Here is a 26,993-nt window from a genome sequence, read left to right as displayed (position 1 = left end):
TCGATTCCACTAATCAAAACTCTTAAGTCTGTCCCCATTAAGGATCTAGAGGGCTGGCCCCTAAAATATTCAATCATTTGTATCTCAAAAATGAACAACAATTTTAGATGGGTGTAAGAACAAAAAATGTTAGTATTCGTGAGACCTTTCGATTGAACTCAAGAAAAAGGGGCTGGCCCCTTAAATGAGGGGCCAAGACACTCGTAAACTATATTACAGATAACTTGAAAACAATCCAGATTTCAAATATCTTTGGTACCTAGTCTTTTTACAAAATTGATACCAGCGAGATTTTAGTCACTGTAAGTGATTGAGACACAAACTTTTATAAATAATAGACAATCGATTGAAGATATATTTAACGGGTTTTCTTTTGTCAACCGTCACTTCCGGTACTCACCAGAAGAGTTGAAACAATTCATTTTTTTCACAAGTTTAACTGATTATCTTTGGTGTTTCATCTTCCATGATTAATAGGTGTGTTCACTAAACAAATGTATAAAAAAAAACTAGCTTTTATTTTCATAAACCTCTTTCGTTCGTCCGTTTTCGGTCTCGAGACAAAAAAACTAGATTCACCAAGATCCGCGATTTGGCAGAGAATATCGATATTTCATCGTATCATATGAAAACAAAATCGGACGGAAGACCTACTCGTTACTCGTAACGAGATCTAGTATTATTTATTATTATTATAATAAAATTTAAAAATAATTTTGCGGCATTTTATAGCAGCTCTTAAATACAAACTATATGTACACAATGCCTCAATCATTTTCATTGGCCTGCCTTATATACTTTTTTATGTGACAAAGTAAATCAAATCAATTTAAATGCTTTAATTCCCTTTAAATGTAGCTCAATCATTATACGTACCGAAGAAGAAAATGATGTTTCTATTTCAAAAGGATAAGGATAATTCAGTAATCAGCTGTAAATGTTGGAGCATTTCTTTCGTTAAATTTCCACTCCAGTACGGGATCTTCATCATGATTTTACTTTTGTGAGAAGCTGATATTAGATTTATTCATTAACGACCAATCAAAACTAAGTCATCTGCAGGCTTCTACGAAATCAAATGATCTCATTTGAAAAGAAAGACACGTTCATATATGCAAAAATTACTAAAATTTAATCGATAAACTACTGTAAAATTACACTATAGTTTTAATGCATTGTTTACATCGGTGGGTCTTTGTGACGTCATAAATCCACAAAATCAAGAACGATAAGCGGGCAGGAATTTTTTCAGGTTCTCAGTTTTCACGGTTATTTCTCAGTAATGCAAAGGCAAAAAAATCTTACATCATGTATTTTAACATTTGTTTATACCAAGCTTTATATTCATGAAAGAAAATCATAGTGTTAAAAATCGTTTCATATGACCTTTAAAGAAAATTTCCTAAATATCACGATAGAACGATTTCAAATAAGAATATAAAAGGACATATAACAAAATTCAAATAGATAATGATTTATAACACAGATTAAGCATTGGTGGAAGAAGGGAAGGAGGAGGGTCAAAATCTTCTCCCTTCTAAAGTTGTGGTAAACAAAGACCATGTGATCAAAATAATGGAGTCTGTAATATTAGAATCTAAAACGGCACACATGCCTAATCCGGAAATTGACAAAAATAACAATTTATTATGGAGATGGTATAAATACATACATATTTCATTAGAGGCCTATATAAGTATTTATTCGCTTTAATGCAAAACTAAGTCAAATAAATGAAGGGGAAACTTAACTAATAGGATTTATGTATCCCAACCTGAGAAAAAGTCAAAGCCACTCTTCCATCCCCTTATTATGGTTAGGAACATCTGTCAATATTAATGTGGATTGAAGTATATTATAATCCAAATACTTTCAACGGTTTAGAATTTTCTTTCACAGAATTCAACCAAAATATTTTAGAAAATTTTGGAATGTTAAAAATGTTATTGTCCTCAACGGGATTCGAACTCATAATCTACAGGTTTGTAGTGAACCCACTAACCCACTGAGCTACGCTGTAAGATATCGAATTCGGAAAGAAACTATCTAAAAAAAATTATAATTGATTTTATTGTTTTTACGATAAATAATACGACACAACGTGAAGGTGTCACATTACTTGTAGGTAATGATTCTTCCAATTAACAAAATAAATCTAAGACTATTCATTTAACATTTTTTTAAAAGAGCGCTCCCCATACAATTCGCCTCAGTTTAAATCAGCCAGTACCGGAATTGCATGCTTCCGGATTTTTATTTTTTTTTTTGCGTACTGCGTCATCAAAAAGTGGTGTATAGAGCCTCCTTAAATTTTTTGTAAAACTGTTTATATCGTTCGATAGGGTTGTATATCGTCTTAGTTCAGTGGTTAAAGTATTTGGCTTCTGAACCGCAGATCATGAATTCGAATCTTCCTGGAGCTTTTATTCATGTTAAATAAATTAAATTTTTGAAAATGTAATTTTTCAACCAAAACTGCACAGTTTTTGCCTATTAGGCTTAAATACTTCTAATTCATTATGATATCTATCATAATCAAGTAATTTTCTGCTGATTTGAGAAAATTTTTCACGGTGTGGTGAGCCACCTTAACTTCAAAAAGTTTGGATGACATTTAAATTTAAATGTCATCCAAGGCCAGTCACTTACATGTAAGACGGAACAAGATCGTAAAAGGACGCTGTTTTATTAAATCAACTTTACACCTTTTTTTGGATATTGATATTTTAGGTGGTTTTTTTTTTATTCAATTAAAATCAAAGCGGTATATACTTTAGCAAAAGCGGACGAGCAGATATTTATAGAACAATATGGTGTTTATACATTTATGCGGTGTGTAATATGGATGAAGTTATTTGATATTAAAAGTTTAAATACTGAGACAATCAAATATGCGAGCAGAAATCTTATTATCCTTTCTCGTAATGTACAACTGCTGGTCGCCTTCAAAAACACATCAAGTTACATCCAAAATATCTGAAATATTATGCTTGTCATTGAAGCAAAACTTAAACGATCGAAATCAAGCATCCTGATAACCTCAGGGGATTAATTTCAACAGGTGCAATACCTGAAGGATTAGCGCTCTGCCCGCGGTGGAGGACGCTGTTTTTCTCTATAAGTAGGAACATTGTTTATTGTTTTGATAAAAACTAAAATGTACTATCTCGTGATCAGAATAAGTGGGTATTACAAAAAGCGTGCGAGCTACGACTGGATCATTCTTCCTACTTTGCTCAAATTTCATATGGTCTGATTTACCGGTGAACGCAATCGCAACTTCTCGGCCCTTTCCGTTCCGAGCCTGCCGGAAAGGCCCGAGAGGTTGCGATTGCCGGTGAACCATGAAATAAACACAGTATAGGGTTTATGCTGGTAAAAAAAGGACGCGGTGGCGAAATTTTTCGGTTTTTAGTTTTATACGTGTACATAGTCTGGTGTTGACATTAGTCCTTAATTAATGCACTTTGAAACAAACTTTCAAAGTGAGTGTGTAAATTGTACAAGTGCTTTATAACAGGAACGTAGATGGTTTAGATGGAGGTGAAGTGAACCTGAACACCTACAATGTTCATGGAAAAAATCGTGAGTATTTTAAAACCTTCTTTGTTTTTTCTTTTACCAATGTTATTTCATCAATATTGCATTTACTAATTTTATTTCAGATTGCTTCAGATTTAATTGACACAGAAAAAAAAATACGATTTTAATAGCATTAGCACTTTGGGTTTTTTATTACCTGCATAGTTTAAGCGAGCCAATTTGATATATTAAAACGCAGAACAGTGTTACAATGTACAGGTGTATTACAGTCCAGGGCAATCACATTAACTCATAACAAGTACCGTGGAATCATTAAGGTTTGTGGGGAACATTATTTTGTGAATTGTTTTGTTTTGTTTTTGTTGTTGTTGTTGTTGCTGTTGGGTTTTTTTTTCTCGTTGGAATGCTATTTCGTGGATGTGTCGCTTTTCAGTTTTAAGTTGTTTTTTTTTCAAACTTTTAAATATTTATTCTTTATTATTTAAGTACCCAAATAGAAATAGCTAGTAAATTAAATCAACTACATTGTTTGACAAGTCTATGTTACTTGAGTAGTAATTCAGTAGCACGCCAGACCGGTTTATTTCAGAGTGATTGTATAGTTAATGACAAATTGTAAAATTCACAGGGATAAAAGTTTATCTCAAATTCTATGAAATTCAATGAAAAATAGGTCACATACAATTTGAAATGTAAAATAATGAAATACATGGGTAAATGATTTTAAAAGTGACAAAGGTCATATAAACGTGGCTTTTTAATTTGATTTTAAATGTAACAATTGTAATAGAAACAAACCTTATTTGTGTTTTGATGTGCATACTGTGTTTTAATGGGTCTAGCAAAGAAACTCTCTCTCTCTCTCTCTCTCTCTCTCTCTCTCTCTCTCTCTCTCTCTCTCTCTCGTTGCGTTGCATTGGATTTTGAAACAAACATTACCATAGCAACTCCCGCTTTCCTTAATATGCAACCAAATACCAATTCTTTTGATTTGATGGGCATGACGTATGTTTCCAAAATGCATTAATTTTTTCTATAAAGAGTAAAGAAAAACAAATTCCTTTCACAATAAATATCTTAATATAAATTTAACGAATGTCAGATAGCTCTTTGACAATGTCTAACGATTTGGTTGAGCGAGAGCCTTACCATGCCACTGTTTGTTGGGTTTTTGGTTTTCTTGTAGAGTTCTGCTATTTATAGTACAATTAGCTAATGGTCCGCCCACAGCAAGGATTCTATTTTCAGCAAAGCCCTACTAAAAACCAGAATCAACAAACTACATAGCAGTGCTGTTATTGATTGATCAATCTCTTGCTTTTACTGAACTTTGATTCAAAGAGGAATAACAAATAAGAATGGTAACTAGTATGTCCCTTTGATAATTTCCCAGCTGCTACGAACATACTCACCTGCATTACAACGTCGGGAAACAGAATTCTGTACGCTTTTGAAAAAAAGAATTCAAAACTAATACAAACTTTTTCTATGATAGATGTAAAAGGTGAGGTACTATGGCATGTGTAAACTATGGTTCTGAGTAATAATGAACAGTTTTCGGAATACAGTTCAGTAAACAACAAATCCAGCCGTACTCAATCTCGAGATCAGTATAAGATCATTTTAACAATACCTTGGAATTTTAGTAGGACGTAGTTATTTAATTCTTGCGTCAAAACAAGATAAAAATGGCGTGGTTTTAAGCGAAACATGTACCGATTGCGTAGTCTTGGCTCAGAAATCAGACACATCTTGTTGATTTCAGAGAGCAATGGCTGAGTGGCTGATAATGAAATAGACAGACCTACGTCACATTGCTGTTTGACAAAACTATCCAAAGTCCAAGCTCTTGTTAAAATGATTCTAATGATTTCAATTTCACCGCGCTACATAACTAGACAAACTTGTATTGATAGAAACAATCTTAGATGCGTATAATTCGTTGTTTTCAAGTACCCCTATAATCATTAAAAATCACTGGATGCAGATGACCCATAATAATAAAAATGTAGCGGTTAACACCTAAACAACAGATGCGTTTATTGATTATGGGTTTAAAATGAGAGCTTATCACATATCAATCGTTGAAATAGAACATCATTATAGCCGCAGAGTTCATAAATATATTTGATCAAAAACGCACCTTGGCGGTCAAAGTTAAAAATCACACACACAAAGACGAGACTTGGTTATAATATCCCGGCAGAAACACAAAGCTTGTCCGGACTTCCAGATCATATAACCGACCCCCTCCTGTCGACTGTAATAAAATGTGACCTTAAAAGTTTAAACTTGTATCTATTTCTCTTATTTTGAAACTTTAGTCTGTTTAGTTACTGTGTAAAGAAAACATTCTAAATATAAAAGAAGGGAGGAACTCATCTAAACTGCAACTGGAGTCATATGAACCTGTAGGCTCAAAGCAAACACAATGACGAATTTTTAATCAATTGCATACAGCAGGAATTATTCTAAATATAGACCCCTTAACGATAACTGCGGTACTGCTCTCTTGCAGGGCAAATGATATACTTTGCCGGAATTTTAGTAGATAATTAAATTACGTAAATGAAACAATTGACGTTACGTCATATTTTACCAAATTATGTCATTTTGTCCTGAAGGGGTTAATTATTAAGTCTAAACAAAATTTACTTATCAGATTTTATTCTCACCCCCCCCCCCCCCCACACACACACACAAGCTGCATTAATGTCAAAGTATTGTGCCAAAACTAGTCTATCGGAAATGAATGGTTTATTATGGGAAAAATATTAAGGTATTATTACAAGATTGAAGCAATAATTATCCCAACAAACCGTCTATTCAGCTGATGCTATTATGGTGTCGTTAAAATTTTACAAAATTTCACCGTGTATTTTTTTTCTCGAATAATGAAGTTTATTCAAAGATGTGCATTAATTAGTGCAACACACAATAAAGCCAGACTTTTGACGATATAACAGTGATTCAGTTTACATGTTTTCACATTCAGCCATTGATTTTAGGGGTGCAACAGCACGCCACGCTGAACGGCAATTGTATTTTATTACATCGAAAAGAACCCAACCATGACGGGAGTCACAAATACACAATGGTGACAGCGTCCTGCCACAGACCGAATTTGACACTAGAATAATACCTAGTGTCCTTTTTCATCTATAAAGTGTTTTAAATCTGTTGAAGGCTTATAAGGATATTGTCATCCCCGTATTATTATTATAACCCCCCCCCCCAAATCTTATTAAACGTTAGCTCGATTGGTGTTGAATTGTGAATGTTAAAACTAGGACCACTCCGTGCTGCGGCTAATGTATCTACTCAATCTAGATTTGTAATTTTGAAGAATGACTTTTTTTTTTGATAGAATTGGAAGCAAGGATTTGTTATTCATGTGAAAAATTTATATTGTCCTTTGTTAGCTGACCCCCCCCCCCTCAAATATAAGATAAATTGCTTGGTGCGAGCAAATACATGTATATCCCACGTTCTTTATACCCGTGACGTCAGTTTTTAATTGACGATTGACAGTGACACTATTTTAACTCTTGGGAAATACTGTAATACTATTTCTTTTTAATTAAAAAAATCGCTTTTTTACCAGAATTTAACAAGTTAAGGCAACTTCCAATTTTTAGGATAGATTGTTCCCTCCGAAATTGGAGGATAAATTGTTGCACCACCTTTGAAATTAAGAGTAGCGACCTTTATTTCTACAAAAGGGGTTAACAATGCAAAAAAAATGTTACTATAAAACAATTTTAAAAATCCTTTATAAAGTTAATTACAATCATTATGATATGTTCAATAAACCTCAAATTTTAAGAACTGCAGGATTTGTTTAGAACAAGAAATTTAATATTTTAAGGCAGCGAATCTCATATTCATTTAGCATTTTCTTTTGGTACTTATAAATGGTTTTCTTTGGATGATCAAAACTTGACAATGTCTTCTTGTGTTAAACGATTAGGGTTTTTTTTCATAATTGTAATAACGATTGGTATTTATTAAGAAAATAAGAGCAACAAAGTTCATAAAATATAAAAACATGGAATATGTACATGGACTATAATTGTAGGTTATGCATGTCTTGATGGGAGTTAATTCAAATATGCTTGAACGAAGAAAACATCCTATTTTTTAAATTTAGTTTGATAATGTAGTTGTGCATAGGCCTTGCCATTTATTAAACTGATATAGTACACACCTATAGTACAAACGTAAATAAAAGCAAAATTGAAGCGAGAAATGATATACAAAGAGGTTTAAATATAAGCATAATTATAATCAATAATTTCTTTCTTAACTTTAAGTTCCCAATGGTTTTGCGCTTGCATTTGTGTGTGTGTGTGTGTGTGTGTGTGTGTGTGTGTGTGTGTGTGTGTGTGTGTGTGTGTGTGTGTGTGTGTGTGTGTGTGTGTGTGTGTGTGTGTGTGTGTGTGTGTGTGTGTGTGTGTGTGTGAGGCATTAACAGACGTGTAAACTTGTCGGGGGAACCCTGGGTTAGAAATGCAATCCCAGCACGACAGACGTATCATGAGTGTCACTAGTTTATTATTATCAGTGACGATTGATTAATGTAAGTGAAGATATGCATGAAGCCTTCAGAAAAGCCTTGTGTTATCCTGCAAACATTAAAAATAATTTTACCCACAATGCCTTGTGGCTTTCGTTATGTAATAAAAAAAGTTGGTTGCCATCTTGAAATTTGATTATCCTCCTAAAAGAACGAAGGTTACCCCCGTTTCTGCCCAAACGAATAATAGCTCAGCAACTCTAAGTGGTTAGGTTTTTAATCAAACTTTCATGGTTTCTAAAATTCTAAATATGTCGTAGGCCTCTTTGTCTATTCCTCATAAGGTGGACCCCAAATATCTAAAAAATAATTCTCAAACAGATCTTAAGATGGTAGAATGTTTCGATCCAACAATACCTCTGTCATCTAAATAAGTATGCACTTTGTCTAAACCGGTGTTATATAGTGCCGTTTCCCCCTAGCCATCTTTCCCCCCGGAAATATGGCTATATAGCAGTTCTTCCCCCCGGAAAAATGGCTATATAGCAGTTTTTCTCCCACGGAAAGCTGACTATATAGTGGGCTTTCCCCCTTTTTATAGCCAGATTACCCCCACGGAAAACCTACTATATAGTGGATTTTCCCCCATTTTTACTTTCCGGCCATGTTTATTGCGGACCATTCGTGACAATAATTTGCAATAACTGATATGATATTAATTTTTCACAAAAAAGGATAATTATGGCATTTTTAATACATACAATAAATTACATGGTTTTTCAACCCCAAATATGAACTAAGGCATGCGCCTTCATAACATGCATGCGTCATCATCGTTTATTTCACCTGTTCTCACCCCTTTTTGGAACACCTTTTCACGGATTTCGGAATACCTCGAATGTTTTTCATCTAATCGATGCTTATCTACAGTTTTGACTTCGACGTTATGAACACGTGAGAACACTTTTTAGTGAAAATACGCCGGTTTGCAATTGGAAATTTAATTTTCCAATGTATTACCATCAATGTATAAGTTTCTCCCAGGGAACTAACTGACCAATCTTGACTTAATGTTGTAGAGGAAGGGAATAAAAAGTGGAAATGTATTACTCCCTTCGTCCAAAAGGCTACCAATTTTAAATTAATACCGTTAGAATTGACGATCTTAAAAACAATTATATATTTCTTCTTCTAAATATCAAACGGGAGACAGGATGCAATGATATGATGAGAAACTGAAATGTTTTAGTTTTACTTTGATTGATGGGGTTCTAAATCATGGTTAAGGGGAATTTTAATTATGTATTAAAAGCATTTGTAAAGTTAGTGTTTACCATTTCGTTTTAAAGATACGTATATTCATATTTTTAAGCACATTTCTACGAAACGCGAGATATTATGATGTAAACAATTTAAAAAACATTGAAATGTCTTCACAACCAGAACAATGTCGGTATCTTCGCTGGTTACTTTGGAAAATGTGAAATGGAGCATGAACTAACTTTACGTTTATATTGTGACTCACTATTTGCAAATTTTTCCACTTTTAAGTTTGCAGCGTGATTTATAAATATACTATTTTGAAAACGATGCTATATAAATCAAGATATATGATTCAATTACCTAAAAAATGTATACTATTTGTTTCTTATTTTTGCAATAAAGATTTACTTGTGTACCATATTATTTCTTTGAACAATTAAACAAGGGTAATTAAAAAACAAAAAAACAAAAACAACCAACACATATATTGTGATGAGCTGACTTTTTTTTTAAATATAAGCTTTTTCTTCTAATCAACTAACAAGTAAAAAAGTCGTATATATGCGCTTAGGTTGGTTATTTATTTTTGATTTTCGGTTTCTCCTTTTATGAATAAAAGTTCATTGATTTATTTATCTAATAATTTATTATATCATTAGTCATCCTATGAATTGATTAAATGATTTGAAGAATAATGAATTTTACCTGCGTACCTTTTTAAAAAATTTTGTTCGTAAATTTAAAAAAAGCAGACGAATTAAACGTAATTTTCAATCATTTTGATAAAGAAATATATGGGTGATTGTGTATTTTTAAATGATATTTTTACTTTTAAATGACCGTAAAAATATGTTCATGTGGTCATCTATAGTTTTTGAGATATGGGGCCCTAAAACATACATATTCTTTATAATTGGATTTCATACATCGGGCTCGAAACCAACAAAGGCTCCTACCCTGCATGGGGGCTTACATTTTCGGTGTCATCTACTAGTGGTATACCACTATCACTGAAAATATGGTTAATTGGTCATCTCTAGAATTTGAGATTCGGGTCCACACTTATAGAACACTATTCAATCATATGGGGTTTTAAACATCGGGCCCTGAAACATCAAGGACCCCTACACTGAGGGCTGAAATTTTCAGCTTTAAGTAGTAAACCACTGCCACTATAAAAATATGGTGATATGGTCATCCCTAGTTTATGAGACATTGGACCCTAAAGAATATGCACTATAATTATTATAATAGGATTTTAAAAATCGGGCTCTGAAACATCGGAAACAAAATTTCTCTAAAACAGAGGTTTAGCCTGGATGAAATTTTCAAAAATAGACAAACAGTCTGATAAATTTATCAAGAAATTCTCGTTTAATACAATTTTAGAACACAGAATTATGCATATAAGTGTATAACTTGTAAATCCTTTTTCGATGAATTACCTAAATTAAGTTCTAGTTGTAATTCCGTTACACACATGTTCAACTTTCAGCATTGTCTATAAAAATAATAAATCGGCAAAACGAAACTTAACCTGTACATATGAATGCCGATATCGAGTATGCAACCTGGGAGTGTAGAAACATTGATTTTAATCCTTACTGGATTTCCATAAATATTTTTTATAAAATCTGAACCAAAAACGTGAGGGAGAAGCCCTACTATGGGGGAAAAGCTACTATATAGTAGCTTTTCCCCCCGGGGGGAAAGGCTACTATATAGTAGGTTTTCCGGGGGGAAAAGCTACTATGGGGGGAAAACTGCTATACAACACCGGTTCTGTCTTTAAAAGGGCATGGTCACGATTTTGGTCAAATTTTATTTTTAGTTTTTTTTTTATTATTTACAATGCTCAAGGTATGCATTTCTAATGATTAAAAGAAATTTGGGTGTCAATCGATGAGTTTTAAGCAAGATACAGGGATCAATATTCTTCATGTAATATTCGTCATATAAACAAGGCTCGTGCTTTGTTTTTGTTTACATAGGTTCAATATACCAGTAAAAAAATCTTTTTCAAGCTTATTTGTCTATTTTTTTATTCATTTTACGCATAAATAAACGATTACTAACGATTAACACATTCATTTGAGGTCTGAAACTGGAATTTTCACTTCAACATCAAAATGTAAACAAAAGCATTGTTTACATAGCGAAGAATTGTAAGCTCTGTAACTCGCTTATTACTCAACAAATGACAATCAAATTTTGGTTGCCTATTAAAATGCCTTACTGAAGCATTGTAAACATTGAAATCGAAAACATAATTTTTTACCAAAATCGTGACCATGCCCCTTTAATAGTCCTTACAAAAAATACCACAAAAGTCGTAATAATTTGAATGACATGGAAATCCCAAATGGTAAACATTAACATACATCAAAATAATTGGTCCTATTTAAATCATAACCTAGGTTAAAAGATACCTAGGTTTCCCGCAAAGTTAGCATAAAGCATTTGTCCTATCAATTAACTTTTGTAATGGTGAAATGGTACGTACGCGTCGGAAGTAGTGTTTTTTCTGCAAGTTTGGCTGTTGCTTACTACTAGTATCAGAGTTTTGATTTTAAAACGGTCAAATCTATCCTCTTGAGCGTAATACGAGGGTTGTTAATAAAGTTCGCGGACAAGTGATTTACGGCAAAATTACTGTGTACTTTGTAGGATGACGTATGTTTTATTAAATAACTACCAATTGAAAATAAGTATAAAAAAATATATGATTTTGAAATTGTTTTTATAAGATGCAGCGATTTTTAATTTGCATTAATTGGATTTACGGAGCGCAATTTCATGTTTTCATGACGTCAGGTGACGTCAAACTACTGAAAGGCAATTTAAACCTGTCACTCTTTTTCAAAGTAAACACATTTTAGTTTACACACTTTTCATGCCATAAACCGATTGATAAATAATTCGCATGTTCATACCATTAGTTGTGAAATTCTTGTATCATGTTTTTGTGTCATATCGTAGGTCATTTAGGTCCGAAAATTTCTGTCTGTTTCGACTTGAGGCAAGGAGGAAATACAGCGAAATGCATAGGTGCAAGATCCGGGCTGTAGGGGGGGGGTGTCGGGGTGCTGCAAGAGCTCAAGACATCAGTATTTTTATTTTCAAACCTTCAATTTCCATTGTGGTTTCAATTGTAAACCTTTGTTCTATAAAAATAGCAGCATCTAATAACCTTTTGGTCTCAATCGGTTATTTTTCTGCGGGCACACAAAATTTGATGACGGCCCGGTGCTCCAAGGTGTCCATCTACTTTAACGTTTTTGACTCATTTTTCTAGCGTTGTTCGTCCATATTTGGCAAAAAAAGCGGTCAGAAATTCTTCAATTTAATTGAAATGTTTACAAAAAGACCTTCATTACTTATTGTGATCTCATATGAAATATTATTTATTTTTATACGCTTAAATTGTACATTTTTTTTAAAATAAGGACAAATGCATACAAATATTAAACAATTAAAAACTGACATACTCCGTGAAGCATATCTTATGCAAATAATTGATCTGTATATTTTTTAAGGTGCATTTAAAATATGCAAATCTTTACATATTTCTTAGAAAATACGTCAATATTAAATATGAAAAGTTTCGCTGGTATCATATGAATAGTCCGCTCTCAATCGAACTTGTCCGAGAGCTATTCTTACAATCCTTGTACAGGTTAAAAATAAGCTGCGCCTTGTGTTTGTTGTTTGTGGCATTCTTATTATGTATGTTGTATATTGATACAAATTCTGTTGTTGTTGAATTGGTAGCAGTGACTTTGCGGATGGGTTAACTTGACAGGAGTCGAGGACATTATAACACAATAGCCCTATATTACTTCACATCATAGGAAATAACTCGAATTGATGTAATTCAACAAGGTGCCTTTTAAATATACATATCAATGATATATTTGGAAGAAGCCACACAAAATATTATGTACTTATGTAACACTCCGTCCTCTCGTAAGCCAATATCAATTTTTCAACTAGCTTTGAGAAGAAAAAACATGATTAAGATTGCTTTATCAACACAAACATATCAGATCTTGAAAGCAGAAGAAGGTAAAGTCAGCCTTATGTGCAGTCAACCAAAACGATCAATCGCTCTAAATAGCTGTCAGCTATACTCAAAAAAGGGCTTTGTATCATTGTTGATCTTTGGGTATGTTAAGTGTGAACGTTCCAAACATGCGTGAGAGATGGAAGAAAATTAAATATCATCCTAACATCATCTTTTCATCATATGTACATTCAATCAGAAAAAGATTCGGAGAATCGCCTGATAAACTATAACTCCGAAACTTATGCTTTGCAAAACAAAGTCAAAAGACCCAAAGTCAGCCATAATCAATATAAATTATATATCAATTGTTTTGCGTCTGTGCATTTTCCTTTTTATTCTTTTTTAATATAGATGGATAGTGTATACATTTAAATGTGAAACTTTGCTGTATTAAAACAATGGAATCATTTTCAAAAAGAGATGCTGAACTTTACACGAAGGACTCTTGTGATAGACATAGAAATTGTTCACCTGTTCACTGAAATGTTGCACAATATTGCAAATAAAAACGTTCTACTTCAAATACTATCCTTTATGGTAGCAAATTCAAAGAGTTTAAAAGCTAAATGTTTAAATCACACACACACACACACACACACACACACACACACACACACACACACATATATATATATATATATATATATATATATATATATATATATATATATATATATATATATATATATATATATACACAACTGAAATTTGAATTTAAGGTCAGACGACACGTTCTTCAATTTTATATAACTTTTTCAGGAATTTGTTGATGGTTTACTACTATTTTTACAAGTTTTCTTGCAAACAATTAGGGTACCTTACCAGGCATTTCTGCAAAATACTACAGTATGCCATTTCGAATTCCTGCATAATCTTCTTAAAAATACACTTGAATTGCTGATATAAAAATAAATACATATACAGCACAGAATATTGGAACTCTATCCCGGCCGGGACGGGGCTTTGAACTCACGACCTCTAGAACCTATACACTTCTGACAATACGCGGCCACGATTCAAACCACTCGGCCATTTAGACACATAACCACATTCAATTAAATTTTAATCATTATTTAATGATTATGAAATTAATATTTTTTATTGGAACTCTTTATTACGAGGAGATACAAAAAAGATTCTCGAGGAAAGTGTCGTCTGACCTTAAAAATTAACTTTTCCCAAGTCATTTTCGTACTAATGTAATAGTGATGAAGTTTGTTTCTTTTTAAATAAAAATATAGTAAAATCTTCAGCAATTGTGGTCGTCGCAAGTAGCTTTATTGGGGTTGTGAATTACGTAAACATTCGTCTTTAAAATTGTATCTCTCCCAAAATATTAAAATTTCCCATGATTCATTTGGTTTGTGACTTCTATTTTTTTTTTTTTTTGGGGGGGGGGGGGGGTTGGGGTTGTGTTCCCATAATTTATTTTGCATTATCCTCAAATATTTCAAACATTGAAAGGAGACTAATTCTGCTGGCGTAAACGTGCTAAATTCTATAACTTTCTATAACTTTCTTAATTGGTCTGTATGGAAAAGTAATACTCTAATAAACACGTCGTAAATAAATGCCAAAGAACACTTCGTCTGCCATTAGTTAATCGTCTATGCGTCTTTTTTAAAAAAAAACCATCGACGTCTCGAAGTCTCGAATAAGTTCTGCATAAAGCAGACAAATATGACATTTTCATTTGAAGTTAATTATGAAATATTAAAAAAAATGATAATAATACTGCCATCCCGTGACAAGGCTGTATATCTTTTTAACCAGTCACTCAAAAACACAAAAAGAATATTCCAGAATTGTTTGCAAGGTCGCCACCTATCAGAACTTGTAATCATTTGCGAAAACACTACAGCGAAAAAATGGGTAAGAAGTTTTGTATATGAGGGTTGTTAGAAAAGTTTGCTGATAAGGTGATTTGAAGATAAATTACTGGGTATTTTTTAGGATAACGTATTTATTATCAAATGACTTTTAAGTGAAAATAAACTGTAATTTAAACTTTTCAAAAAATATCATTCATGTTTTTTTAACGTCATATGAAATATCGTTTATTTTCATTGGTTTATATGGTACATTTTATTTTTAAAAAAGTAGAAATGAGTACAAAATATAAAAATATCAAAAGCTGACATGCACCGTGGAGCATATCTTATCATAAAAATAAGCTCTATATTTTTCATTGTGCTTCAAACTAACAAATCTTTACATATTCATTAAAAAGTACGTGAAGTTTAAAATGAAAAGTTTCGCTTTTATCATGGGAATAGTCATGATCGAACTTGTAAGCGAACTTTTCTAACACCCCCTTTCTATGTGAATGTCATACAGAACTATAGATATTGAATTGTGCATTTGTATTGATTGAATATAGTTTGTTTATATGGTTAAATTTCTGAATGAGAAAAGATTTGTGCGAAATCTGTACTCCATTATAAAGTGATAAATATCCTACAGAAAGGCCAACGAAATCGATTAAGTCTCTTTTATCCATTATGTTTCTTAGTAAACGCCTTAATTTATTCTTTTAGAGATATATGTTGTAGCGATATCAACGTGTATTCTAGTATTTGACTATCGCTCGGTCAAGAAGGTCGTTTTCTAGAAATGTCTTAGAAGAAAAAAATTAGGAATTTTCTTTTTTAACGCAAGTTTTTTTGGGTTACAAGTAAAATTAACAGCATTCTTTTTTGGCATTATTATCCATTGATCACAGTTTTGGAACCCTGGTGCAATTTTGAAGGGCTAAGTATTTTTGTATAATCAAATCATTGTTATGAATAAAAACACATGTTCATACATAAAATTGAGACGTCAATTTATATATTTCTTGCAATCTTAAGTTTAAATTCGAATGATTATTGTATTATTATATTAGAATAACAAAAGTAACCAAATCATTCAACACTTAAGGCGTTTGTATTTTTTAACATTTAAAATGTAACTGTTTATTAGGCATGGGACAAAGACATAATATGGAGCATGTCTCATTTGAATACCCTAAGATGAAACATGTTTGCAGGTCATTTTTGTGCAAGCTCACCAGAAAAAAGAATATTTGCTGACTGACATTTACTTGCACATCAAATACTTTTCGATTTAGTAATCAAATACACTAAGCATGTTTCAATATTTTAGGGGGAAAATTACGCTGCATGTAAAAGTAGCATTATTTATTTGAAAAGGACACACGGTTTCAATAAATAAACGAGCAATTGACTATTGCATGACTTCATTTATTCATTCTTTATTCACTTTAAGCTTTACAACCCATCAGTATTCATTTTTCATACAATTCATACATTCATATAAATAAACAAGTGGAACAGGCGAATAGACAATATACTTAAGGTACAAAAATAAAATACCAATGAAGGTACTTTGATGGTACAAACCTCCTTATCTAAAAAGAAAGACGAACGAAGGTAAAATAGTAAACTTGTTTCTTCCCTCACTTACATGCCTTTAAGCTGCCTAAAAAGAAGGGCATAACCTATCCTAAGCAGAATTTATTTAAAAACTTGTACGTGAAAAAAATAATCATTCGATGTGGCCTTCAACACAACATTTAGGTATATTGATGACGTATTATCAATTAACAATTGTTATTTCTATACTTACGTCGACTCGATATATCCCAGTGAACTTGAAATAAAAGATAACACAGAATGTGTTTCATCAACTTCAATTTTTCTAAAGTCAACTTCCCTTACTTATGTAGCAATAAACCTTCATCACCTGCATATAGTGTTTTTGTCTCTTAGTATATTCGATACAAAAGGGCATGCTCTTCGTACGTACAGTTTCTATGGCGAGACAAGCTACTGATAAGCAAGTTGATAAAACAGGACCTTCAACAGTCTCGTTTGAAGTCATCTTTTTGTTAGCTCTATGGTCGATACAACGATCTTGTCGGCAAAAACAATCTTCTACTGGTCGCAACTGACGTTTTTCATACTAATTGTTAGACCGTAATTAATCACCTAATTGTCTACGAACTTTTCCGGTTTTTTTTCCGACTACGACAAAGACCACACGGTGAATGACTGTGTTGGTTAGCAGAGGATTTTCACTCCTCCCAAGTACCTGATTTTTTTCTATCTTTTTAGAGACCCGTGTTGCTGTGCTTTGATTTTGTATTTCGTTTTCTGGAGTTTTGAGAGATGGTTGATAGTTTGTTGTTGTCATGATTTCATCCTTATAGAGCAATATGCAAATAAATGTACTTAGCACTTTCAATTACAAATAAAAAAAAAACAAATTACGTTATTAAACCAAAAATAAGGAAATGGAGTGAGGAAAATCTTCCTGTTCAATTTTTTTGATTTTAAAATCTTTTATTAAATGATAAGAAATGAAGATAATAATTTTTCTAATGATCGACGTATCAACGAAAAAATTGACCGGAAAACTTTTTCACCAATGCTTTACGCGCATTGATGAAGTATTCCGGTCAATTTTTTCATTGATACGTCGATCAATAGAAAAATTATTAACTTCATTTCTTAAATCAAAGTACTAAAGTACTAAAAGATGGTCTCTTTAATATACTCTGAAGAAAAGAATGGCAATCAATACTTCTCTCTCTCTCTCTCTCTCTCTCTCTCTCATCCAAAATGTCTTTAATGTGCAGCCGAATGCTTTATTTATGCTATCTAAAGTAGTTTATGGAATTGCATGCACATTTTATTTTAGCCAAAAATCAGTTTATTTGCAGATTTAATTTATAGGTTAACAAATATCAATAATTCTTGTTTTTTATTTTCATGAATATTTTCTTTACAAAAATATTATGAAGTTTATATGGCCGTATTTGATATGCTATATAGGTAATTGAATTGAGCATTAATTGATACAAAATTGTAAGCTTAAAGATATCTTAATCGAAACTAAATTGATGTATCCGGTTTCTATAAAAAAAAAAATCATATAGAATAAATTGGAAGCCCATATCGGTGTCATTTTTGTGTAATCATTTCTCAAAAACGAGGTCTCATCGATCTATCATATAATGATAGGGCCACCGTAATAATAGCGTAGCTCAAACTTAAACCCAACTCTACGCCTTTTTGAGAAATAGTTCCCTGGTGTTCTTAAAAAGACAAGCCCACGACAGAACTAAATGTAATGACGACCACGTCTATCTACCGTTGTTTTGCCGGATACTTGATATATGAACGCTTTCACTATTTACTTTTTTTAAGTGTAAATAGAGACTCTCCACATGGATATTGTATAGCTTAATGGGTAAATCGATGGGTATATAATATACAAATATAGCCCTTTCACTCGGTCGATCCATAGATATATCGACTTCACAGAAAAGCATATCGACCGAGCACGAAGTGCGAGGTCGATATGCTTTTCTGTGAAGTCGATATATCTATGGATTGACCGAGTGAAAGGGCTACATTCGTTATATTATTTTCCAAAGAAGAATTGGCAAGATTAAAACAAAATTATTTCTATATTTAGAAAGTACAGGTCAATCTGAGTTTTTAAAGCTTATTTTTAGAAAGGACAGGTCAATTTGAGTTTTTAAAGCTTATTTTCAGAAAGTACAGGTCAATCTGCATTTTTATACTTTGACACGTGATGTCAAAAGAACCCATGATATTCTTCGTTACAATGCATGAAAATAATATTAGAAAACAAACCCAAAATTTTCTGGTTTATTTTACACAATTTTAGATCAATTCTTGGTATAACTACTGTTCGTACTTTTTCTAACTATCTAATAACCATTTGCTTTTTTAGATGCATTTTCCGAGGATAAGGACCCGCAGGTGGAAAAACGTTTTGAAAAACGTTTTGAAATGGATGATCATTTTGTTCTTGGCTACATACTTTATTTGTACACCCTTTCGAGCATCTAGAAAGAGAGCCGAAGAAGCATACTTAAAATCAGGGTTTTTGCGTCCATCAGTCTCAACTCAGCCTACTACTTGCAGCACCGGTGAAGTGTTTCTGCTCATAATGGTTCCAAGCGCCGTTTCTAACTTTGAGCAAAGAAATGCAATACGCAGCACATGGGGAAACCTTTCATACACAAACTGTACCGTGGTGTTAAAATTCGTGCTTGGTAAAAGTAAGCAGAGCCTTCACCAGAACCTTGCAGGAGTCGAGAACACCATCTACAATGATATTTTGTTTACTGATATTTCAGAAACCTATGAAAATCTTTCCAAAAAATCGATCGCTTTGCTTCGTTGGGCATCGACAAACTGTAAAGGAGTAAAGTATCTCTTGAAAATTGATGACGACATGTTTCTAAACCTTCCCAGACTTTTAGACGAATTGAAAACTCAACCAAAGTCTAACTCAATATCCGGCTGCAAAGTCAGCGGAGCCTCTCCGTTCCGGTTTCCATTGTCAAAATGGAGAATATCAAGATCGGAATATGAAAAGGATTACTACCCCGATTATATAGCAGGAACAGCCTACCTGATCAGCGGTGATATCATTCCCAAACTATACAGTGCAACAGAGAGTGTTCTTTACTTTATATTTGAAGACGTTTATATAACTGGTTTGTGTAGAGAACATATAGGAGCTGTTGCGTTAGAGAACAAAGGTTTCAGCTGTGGTTATCGAGACAGAAGTCCATGTGGTCAAAACTTTAGGTATCGGATTACAGGACATCACTATACACCCGCCGAAATTCAAAGATTGTGGCGGGAACTCCAAGATAGGTGGTCAGTTTGTCAGAGAGGAGACAACTACTTGATTTTCAAATTATTTGATTTGTTTCACTACTTGTTCCTTTGAAGTTTGAATTTGTCGAATTTTGTATGAAAACGTGATCAACGTAGTTGATCGTTCAGATGTTGGGGTTTTTTTTTCAATTGAAGTAATGATGTTTAATGCGTACTCCTTGGAATGATTAAGCAAAATTATAACTATGGCTGACTGAATGTACGTCACAAACACGTAATATGGTAGTGTCCTGTGCATGGAGATAAATCAAAACACGGAGGATGAACGGTGTGAATGTCGATAAATGTTAACCATTTTGAAGATAGAATCCCCGTCCATGCATTTATGCACACACATTGTGTAGTTACGTTCATTTTAATGTAGGTGATTTATGTGAAAGCCAAAAGAGTGTAATTTGATCAAGTCGATGTATCTTTGAGGGTACAATCAAAATGTATTCGTGTTCGACATATGTTATCACTATTAGTTCTTTCAATATACTCCTAAGAATTCACTGTCATTCCAGTCTACTTTTTGCACTCAGAAAAATGTTCAACGTTTGGGTTTTTTTAAATATATATTTTGATATTTTTGTTGATATATCACTATCTGAGTTCATATCATTAGTTGTCGCAAATGTGATTTTCTGCTTGATCATGATATTCCCTTTTTAGCTTATTCCGTCTGACTTACGAAGGAAGCATATTCTAACAGAATGTTGTTTTCATAATAAATACCAATAATAAGTCAACAGCATTTAAATCAGACATTAAAATATCAATAAACACAAAACGGATGCAATCTATACTTCGTTTTAACAATATTTGAACGAAAAAAATAGTGGAAAATGAATTATCTTTAATCATCTGTGTAAATTGGATCCACCATTACTGTAAGCCAAACTTTATTCAATTCATGTTTGAAAAGATTTTGCGAGAGCATCGTCATGCATGTCATTTTTTAAAGTATTTTTTCGGCGCGGAATCAGGTCGCTGCAAATACATGTTTGTTTACAACAATTGTTGCTGTGTACTCTCTTTAACAGGATAAAGCTGTGCCGGTTAATAAAATGTGACCGAATGAGTTATATTGATAACTATCAGCGATATTATTAACTATATTGTGATCTTCTTAACAACAATCAGTGATCTTGTTAACTTGTCGACTACTATCTGTGATTTGTCAGCTACAATCAGTTGACTATGCATTGAAAACTAGTTAACTATAATCAGTGAGCTTAACTTGTTAACTAAAATCAGTAATGTTGTCAACTACAATCAAATGATCTTGTAAATAACAATCAGTTGATCTTAATAACTACAGTCCGTTGATTTTGCTAACAACAATAAGTAAATTTAGAGAGAAAGAGAGCGAGGGCGAGAGAAAGAGAAAGCGAGATTTATACATTGTGAGAAAAGTATCCATGGTTTTTAGCTTTGGTACAGATTTTTAAAATGCTTGATTTCCCCATATGTGGTATGAATAAACCCCATTCCACTCAGAGGAACGTTTAACGTCTGTTTAAAACTATAAATGCTTTAATATAACTTTTTAGTTTTCGATCAATGGGGCTGTGTTTGTGGAATTCTTGAGTTGTTGTTATTTTATATAATGCATGTAGTGGCGATTTCTCAACTACATTTGAGAGAGAGAGAGAGAGAGAGAGAGAGAGAGAGAGAGAGAGAGAGAGAGAGAGTATGAAGGATCTGATAACCCAATTGTTTAGATTTAGGCAGATACTGAGTTCAACATGCAAATCAACTTTGTAACCATTTTTTAGATTATTCTTTATACTTCGATAACTTGTTTGAAATTGTCATTTACCGCTGAGCGGACGACAGTCTATGTTTCTAGATCAAACTATTCCAACATAAGTTTTGAATGTAGAATAAATCAACAATTGTGTTAAAGTCCTTGGTAGTTAGATATTGATATTGCTGATTATATTATCCTAAACAGTTTTGGATTTTAACTTTATCAAAAATAACTTTTGTATTATTTTGTGGATGAATGTTAATTACTTGTGTTAATCAATGTTATTATTCAATCATTTTAGAATAAAATTGATAAAATTTATTATTTCATAAATAGGTTTAATGTTACTTTAGTAAGCCGATATTCTTTACATAACATACATCCGGAATAAACATGTTTGCAGTCACTTCACTTTTATTATGGAAATGTAGATAATTATTTAAAACAATTTCCATCCTGAGAATGTTGTCCGTCCTCTAGCATTGCTATTCACCGCATTTATTCCGTTTTCTTGCATACGGAGGAACACATGGTCGCCTGTATTTACTTCTACCAAAATTATACCAGATCCTTGGTCCCAAGCACCATTTCCATCTGCAAAAGCTGATCCTATCACTTCCCCGTTCACGACGATCTCCACACTCGCCCATGCATTAACTTGAACAGTAACAGTCCATGTAAACACGTAGAGACCAGTCTGAGGGACCACAAAGATGCCATCCCCTTTATTATACCCGTTTCCTTTGTTGACCCTCACGCTATCGAATACCAAAGTATGATGCTGCCGAAGCCCCGATTTGGGTACTTGTTGAGAGATACGCGTGAAAAGCTACATGGTCCGTTGTATCAGATGTTGGTGGAACTGCAAGACAAACCACAATCCTACATTGGTAAAACATGGTAAACAGTGGAATTATACTGTTTAACTCTGAGGTCATGCAACATTGAAATTGACTTTTTCATAAAAGATAAGGAAATAAGTCTTACTTATTCGTTTTCTTCTTTGATTATTAAAACTGCTAACTCCTCTTTCATATTTTTCTAAAGGCGCTGAATTTTGTAGTTTAGCATCTGAGTAGTTAGCTTCATATATTGTCCATTGTTCGTCATCTGCAGTGGTCTCTTTGTTCTTTTTATAAACAAAGCTGACGCGTTTTTCTAGACTTTCAATTTTTTTAGTTAAGTAATAATTTCTTTTTTCGTTCCCTTCAATCTGTTTTTTGAGCATTTCATTTTCCGTTTCTAACATTTCTAGGCGCTGTAGGATCCCCTGTAAGGTATCCAAGTTTTCACATATTTTCGACTCGCTTCCCATAATGCATGCGCAAACAATTAACAAAACCTCAAAATACGCCATTGCAAACTTTGTAGGTAGGTTTTCGGTTCCCCAGTTAACATTGGAGTAAATGATAAGAAGCAATGCACTGTGTCGAGAGTGTGTAATTGTCTGTGTCCTCTAAAAGGTCAATGTTGGTCTAATATTTACGACTGTCAAATTGCAGATAACAAAGAACGTCTTGGGTCATCAAATGTACGATTCACATATAACCATACAGACTTTTGAAACGATTCAAATAAAGAAATTATGCTAACCAATACATTCGCGATCATAATATATTGTTTATTTTATTCCGAAAATAAACAACACATTAGTCATCAACTAAATAAAGATTAAAAGACGTTAGAAATTACAACAGTATTCATAATCGGTGTTCAATATTCTTGGGCGCGAATTTAATTTAGAATAAAAAACAACACTTCTTGGATACATAACAGCGTAAAAATGATTCTATCGAAGCAATGCTTTATAAGAACTTTCATGTTGACATTTATTTAATTCCGTGCACAAATCAAAAACAAAATCTACGAAAAACGGAACAATATTAATGAAATTACTATGGTATTGGGAATTTTAATTTAACATGAAAAGCAAACGTAAATACACCGTACTAATCGGTCTTTATTACTTTTTAAACACACATGATGCGCCATTATCGTGTGTTAGTTGTTCGTACCGCAAGGATGCTGATCAACTAGATAAATTAAACATTTTAGATTGATATAAACAAATTGAGTGTTTAAAGGCCACGGGGTTCCTGTTAAGGCATTCTATGGTTTGGAGACTTTTTTCTCTTGAAGTGATTTGAGTAAAAGGTGAAATGGGACATCTTCATATTGTGACGTACTTCATCTCATAATAAACGATAAAATCAAGTGCAATTTTATGGGGGTTTTTCTTTGTAAAAACCGTAAGTGCGTTCACTACAAATCTAAAAGCCATTATTTCGAATCCCGCTGGGGCTATTAAACTTTTTACAATTTCTAAGCTTTTTAAAATCATAAATTTTGGTCAAATGTTGTATAATTTGAAAATTTAAAGCGGAAGAGAGTATATTGATTATAATGTAATTTTACCAACATTTATATCAACATGTGTCATATACGCTCATTTGAATGTTGAATTTAAGGGTTCAAAACTGTATGAAAGTAACGTACAGAATATTCCTGATTTAATTTACTTAGTCAAGAATTGAATGGTCCAAGATAGTCCGAGTTAATTCATCTACCATAACTGCAGCCACGTATATTCATATATGAGGAGATATGTTTTTGAGATTAATGCATATAACGGAAAAGTTCATATTATTTGGATTTTGGTTTGGATAACATGAGAAAAAAACCAACTGTTGAATTTAGTTATTATCTCGCAGAAAAATTGCATACAGGCTACCTTATTTCTCTGGATATGTTTTGGTTATCAATTCAGGGTTTCCAATGGATTATAGATGCAGTTCACAGAAAGAAAAACCCGGTTTGCTGTCACATTGACACATTTTTACTTGTTTAGAGTTTTTACCGGCATTCAAACATGCCATGCAATGTTATTGTACGAGCGAAAATAAATAAGTTTTGCACCGTTAATTTTATATTTATTATTTATTTGCAGCAACGAAAACATTATAATATTTCTTATCAGTCTATAATGGAAGGTATATTATAATCTAGAATTCAGTACTTTCCAAATGCAACATGGCGTATTTACGGATATTGTCAGTATCAAATTCTAGTATTATGTGTCCTATTCCTTATCAGTGATTTCTGCAAGTGCATGAAGATATCATATACTACTAGAATTTGAACTTTGGTTCAACATGGCGTGTTTCCTGCTACTGTCAGTGTTTTCTCTTTGCCTTGTTACATGTTCTGCTACAGCTTCTCAAAACGATGGTCGTGTGGATAAGGACCGACTGTGGAAGTTGGAGTGGAAACTCAATCAATTAATGGAGGAACATGGTCACCTCTTACAACAGAATCAAGACCTACAGAGACGAGTCTCTGAGACTGAGAAAAAGAATGACGAGTTAACAATCAAGATAAGTTGTCTTGAGGATACAGTTAAGAAGATTCAACAGAGTAATGAGAAGCAGTTATATAAAATGTTTGAGAAACATTTAAAAAGTTTCAATTTGAATAAACAAAAAGTGGATGGAATTAACACATCAAATAGCAACGAAATGAAATCCTACTCATTGCATTCTCATATCCAAAAAAGAATTGGTAAGGCTGTTTTTAATGAATTTATTATAATTATTTATTGATGATATGAAAATATATATATGAACTTTCTACATTTTTAAGACACGTACTTCATGAATATTTCTTTTTAACTCAGTTCCAGCAACGGTCGCTCCAACCGAGCAAGTAGCTTTCAACGCCTATTTATCTACAAGCACGAAAGCAGATCTCCCTCCACATCACACACTGATATATGACGTGGTTAAAGTCAACAAAGGTCAAGGTTATCACCAGGACGACGGTATCTTTATTGTTCCAAGTTCGGGTGTCTATGTGTTTGTATGGGCCGTTGCTATTGGTGGGCGAGTGTTGAACTAGTGGTCAACGGGGAGGTGTTTGGATCAGCTTTCGCAGATGACGACGGGAATGGTGGTTGGGACCATGGGACTGGGGTTGCCGTGGTTGAGACGCATACTGGAGATCACGTCTACATACGTATGCACGAAATAGGGGAAGGTGTCGTTCACAGTGATGGCAAAGGAAGAACATCCTTTTCCGGATGGAAACTGTTCTAGCTATATGCATTAAATAAAATTAATTCTTACAAATTTGATACCAATTTTTTTAGGTTCCGTTTTATAAAGATTTTAAATATAATACCATACAAGCTGTCTGTGAAATCAGTGAAACAAGATTGATCTGCTTAGAATGTGGCACAACCCGTTAGTGAAAAAAGGCATGTTACACAAAAGAACTGTATAAACTAATGTCGACTATAAATGAGCAATTAACACCTGGTTTTCAATCAAAGTGTTACAGAGACAAAATTAATTATAACAATAGCTAAAACAATATCGATATCACATGGCACCATGATATGTTTTTTATTTTTTAATCTATAGCTATTGAACAAAATGGCTACATATTTTGAATTTTTAGCATTGAAATTTGAAATATTTAAGGAATAAGGAATCATTTTCTATATGGGGTGATAATTTCGGTCGGTGCGTGGTCAAATCCAATAAAGTCCGGATGGCTTTATGATAGATTTGACCACGTTCCGACCGAAATCAACACCTAATAATATTCAAAGAATGATTCCTTATTGCCTATATTAATATTATTTCAAATTTTGACACTTTAAAACAAAATCAAATTAAAACCACTATTCCTTTTTCATGTAGCACATGCTATGTATTACTACGCAGCACAGCCAAAACCTTTTTTCGGTTATGCTATAAGACACGCCCATCTTGTGTCACTCATGTTTATGAAGTTATTGGATTTTAGGGTTCAAAAATGATTCATAATGTTATCACGGACAAAGACAGTTGAAAATGTAAATATACATTGTTCTAATTACACTATGTTATGTCGCTAAACTCCTTTTTCCATTTACTCTCCATAATATGTTTTTTGGGCTTGTTATCAGTAGTATTTTGTAGAAGATTTTGTTTTAGTGATATCTTTTAGTTCTCCTTGTAATTTAGAATGAAATTCGTGTTTTACTTATTCATTTATCCCCCCCCCCCCCCCCCGCTTGTATCATTATGTATTTTAGAATGAAAAACGTTTTTCAGTGTTAAACATTCACAAAGATAATTTCTTTTTTATTGGGAGTTGATTTGAATC

General features: G+C 32.9%; 1 protein-coding gene and 2 pseudogenes across 3 annotated transcripts; 2 read left to right on the top strand and 1 right to left on the bottom strand.

Moving 5' to 3' along the window:
• Positions 1–3,035: 3,035 nt before the first annotated feature.
• LOC128172169 (beta-1,3-galactosyltransferase 1-like) lies at positions 3,036–20,604 on the top strand. Of its 3 annotated transcripts, none has more exons than XM_052837950.1 (2): positions 3,036–3,585; positions 19,152–20,604. In XM_052837950.1, exons 1-2 carry the CDS (start codon positions 3,568–3,570, stop codon positions 20,160–20,162), a joined length of 1,029 nt encoding a protein of 342 aa, XP_052693910.1. In that variant the 5' UTR covers positions 3,036–3,567; the 3' UTR covers positions 20,163–20,604. The 3 variants fall into 3 exon arrangements, with proteins under 3 accessions (XP_052693910.1, XP_052693911.1, XP_052693912.1); XM_052837951.1 differs by lacking the exon at positions 3,036–3,585 and adding an exon at positions 3,740–3,860; XM_052837952.1 differs by lacking the exon at positions 3,036–3,585 and adding an exon at positions 15,194–15,260.
• A 144-nt stretch (positions 20,605–20,748) lies between these two features.
• LOC128172183 (cerebellin-2-like) lies at positions 20,749–22,744 on the bottom strand (annotated as a pseudogene).
• Positions 22,745–24,974: 2,230 nt separating this feature from the next.
• On the top strand, positions 24,975–25,969 carry LOC128172177 (uncharacterized; annotated as a pseudogene).
• Positions 25,970–26,993: the final 1,024 nt, after the last annotated feature.

The sequence above is a fragment of the Crassostrea angulata genome, chromosome 2, assembly GCF_025612915.1.
Source record: "Crassostrea angulata isolate pt1a10 chromosome 2, ASM2561291v2, whole genome shotgun sequence".
In the NCBI taxonomy this organism is placed as follows: domain Eukaryota; kingdom Metazoa; phylum Mollusca; class Bivalvia; order Ostreida; family Ostreidae; genus Magallana; species Magallana angulata.
The sequence above is the reverse complement of the archived record's forward strand: the minus strand, read 5'-3'. Positions and strand labels throughout refer to the sequence as shown.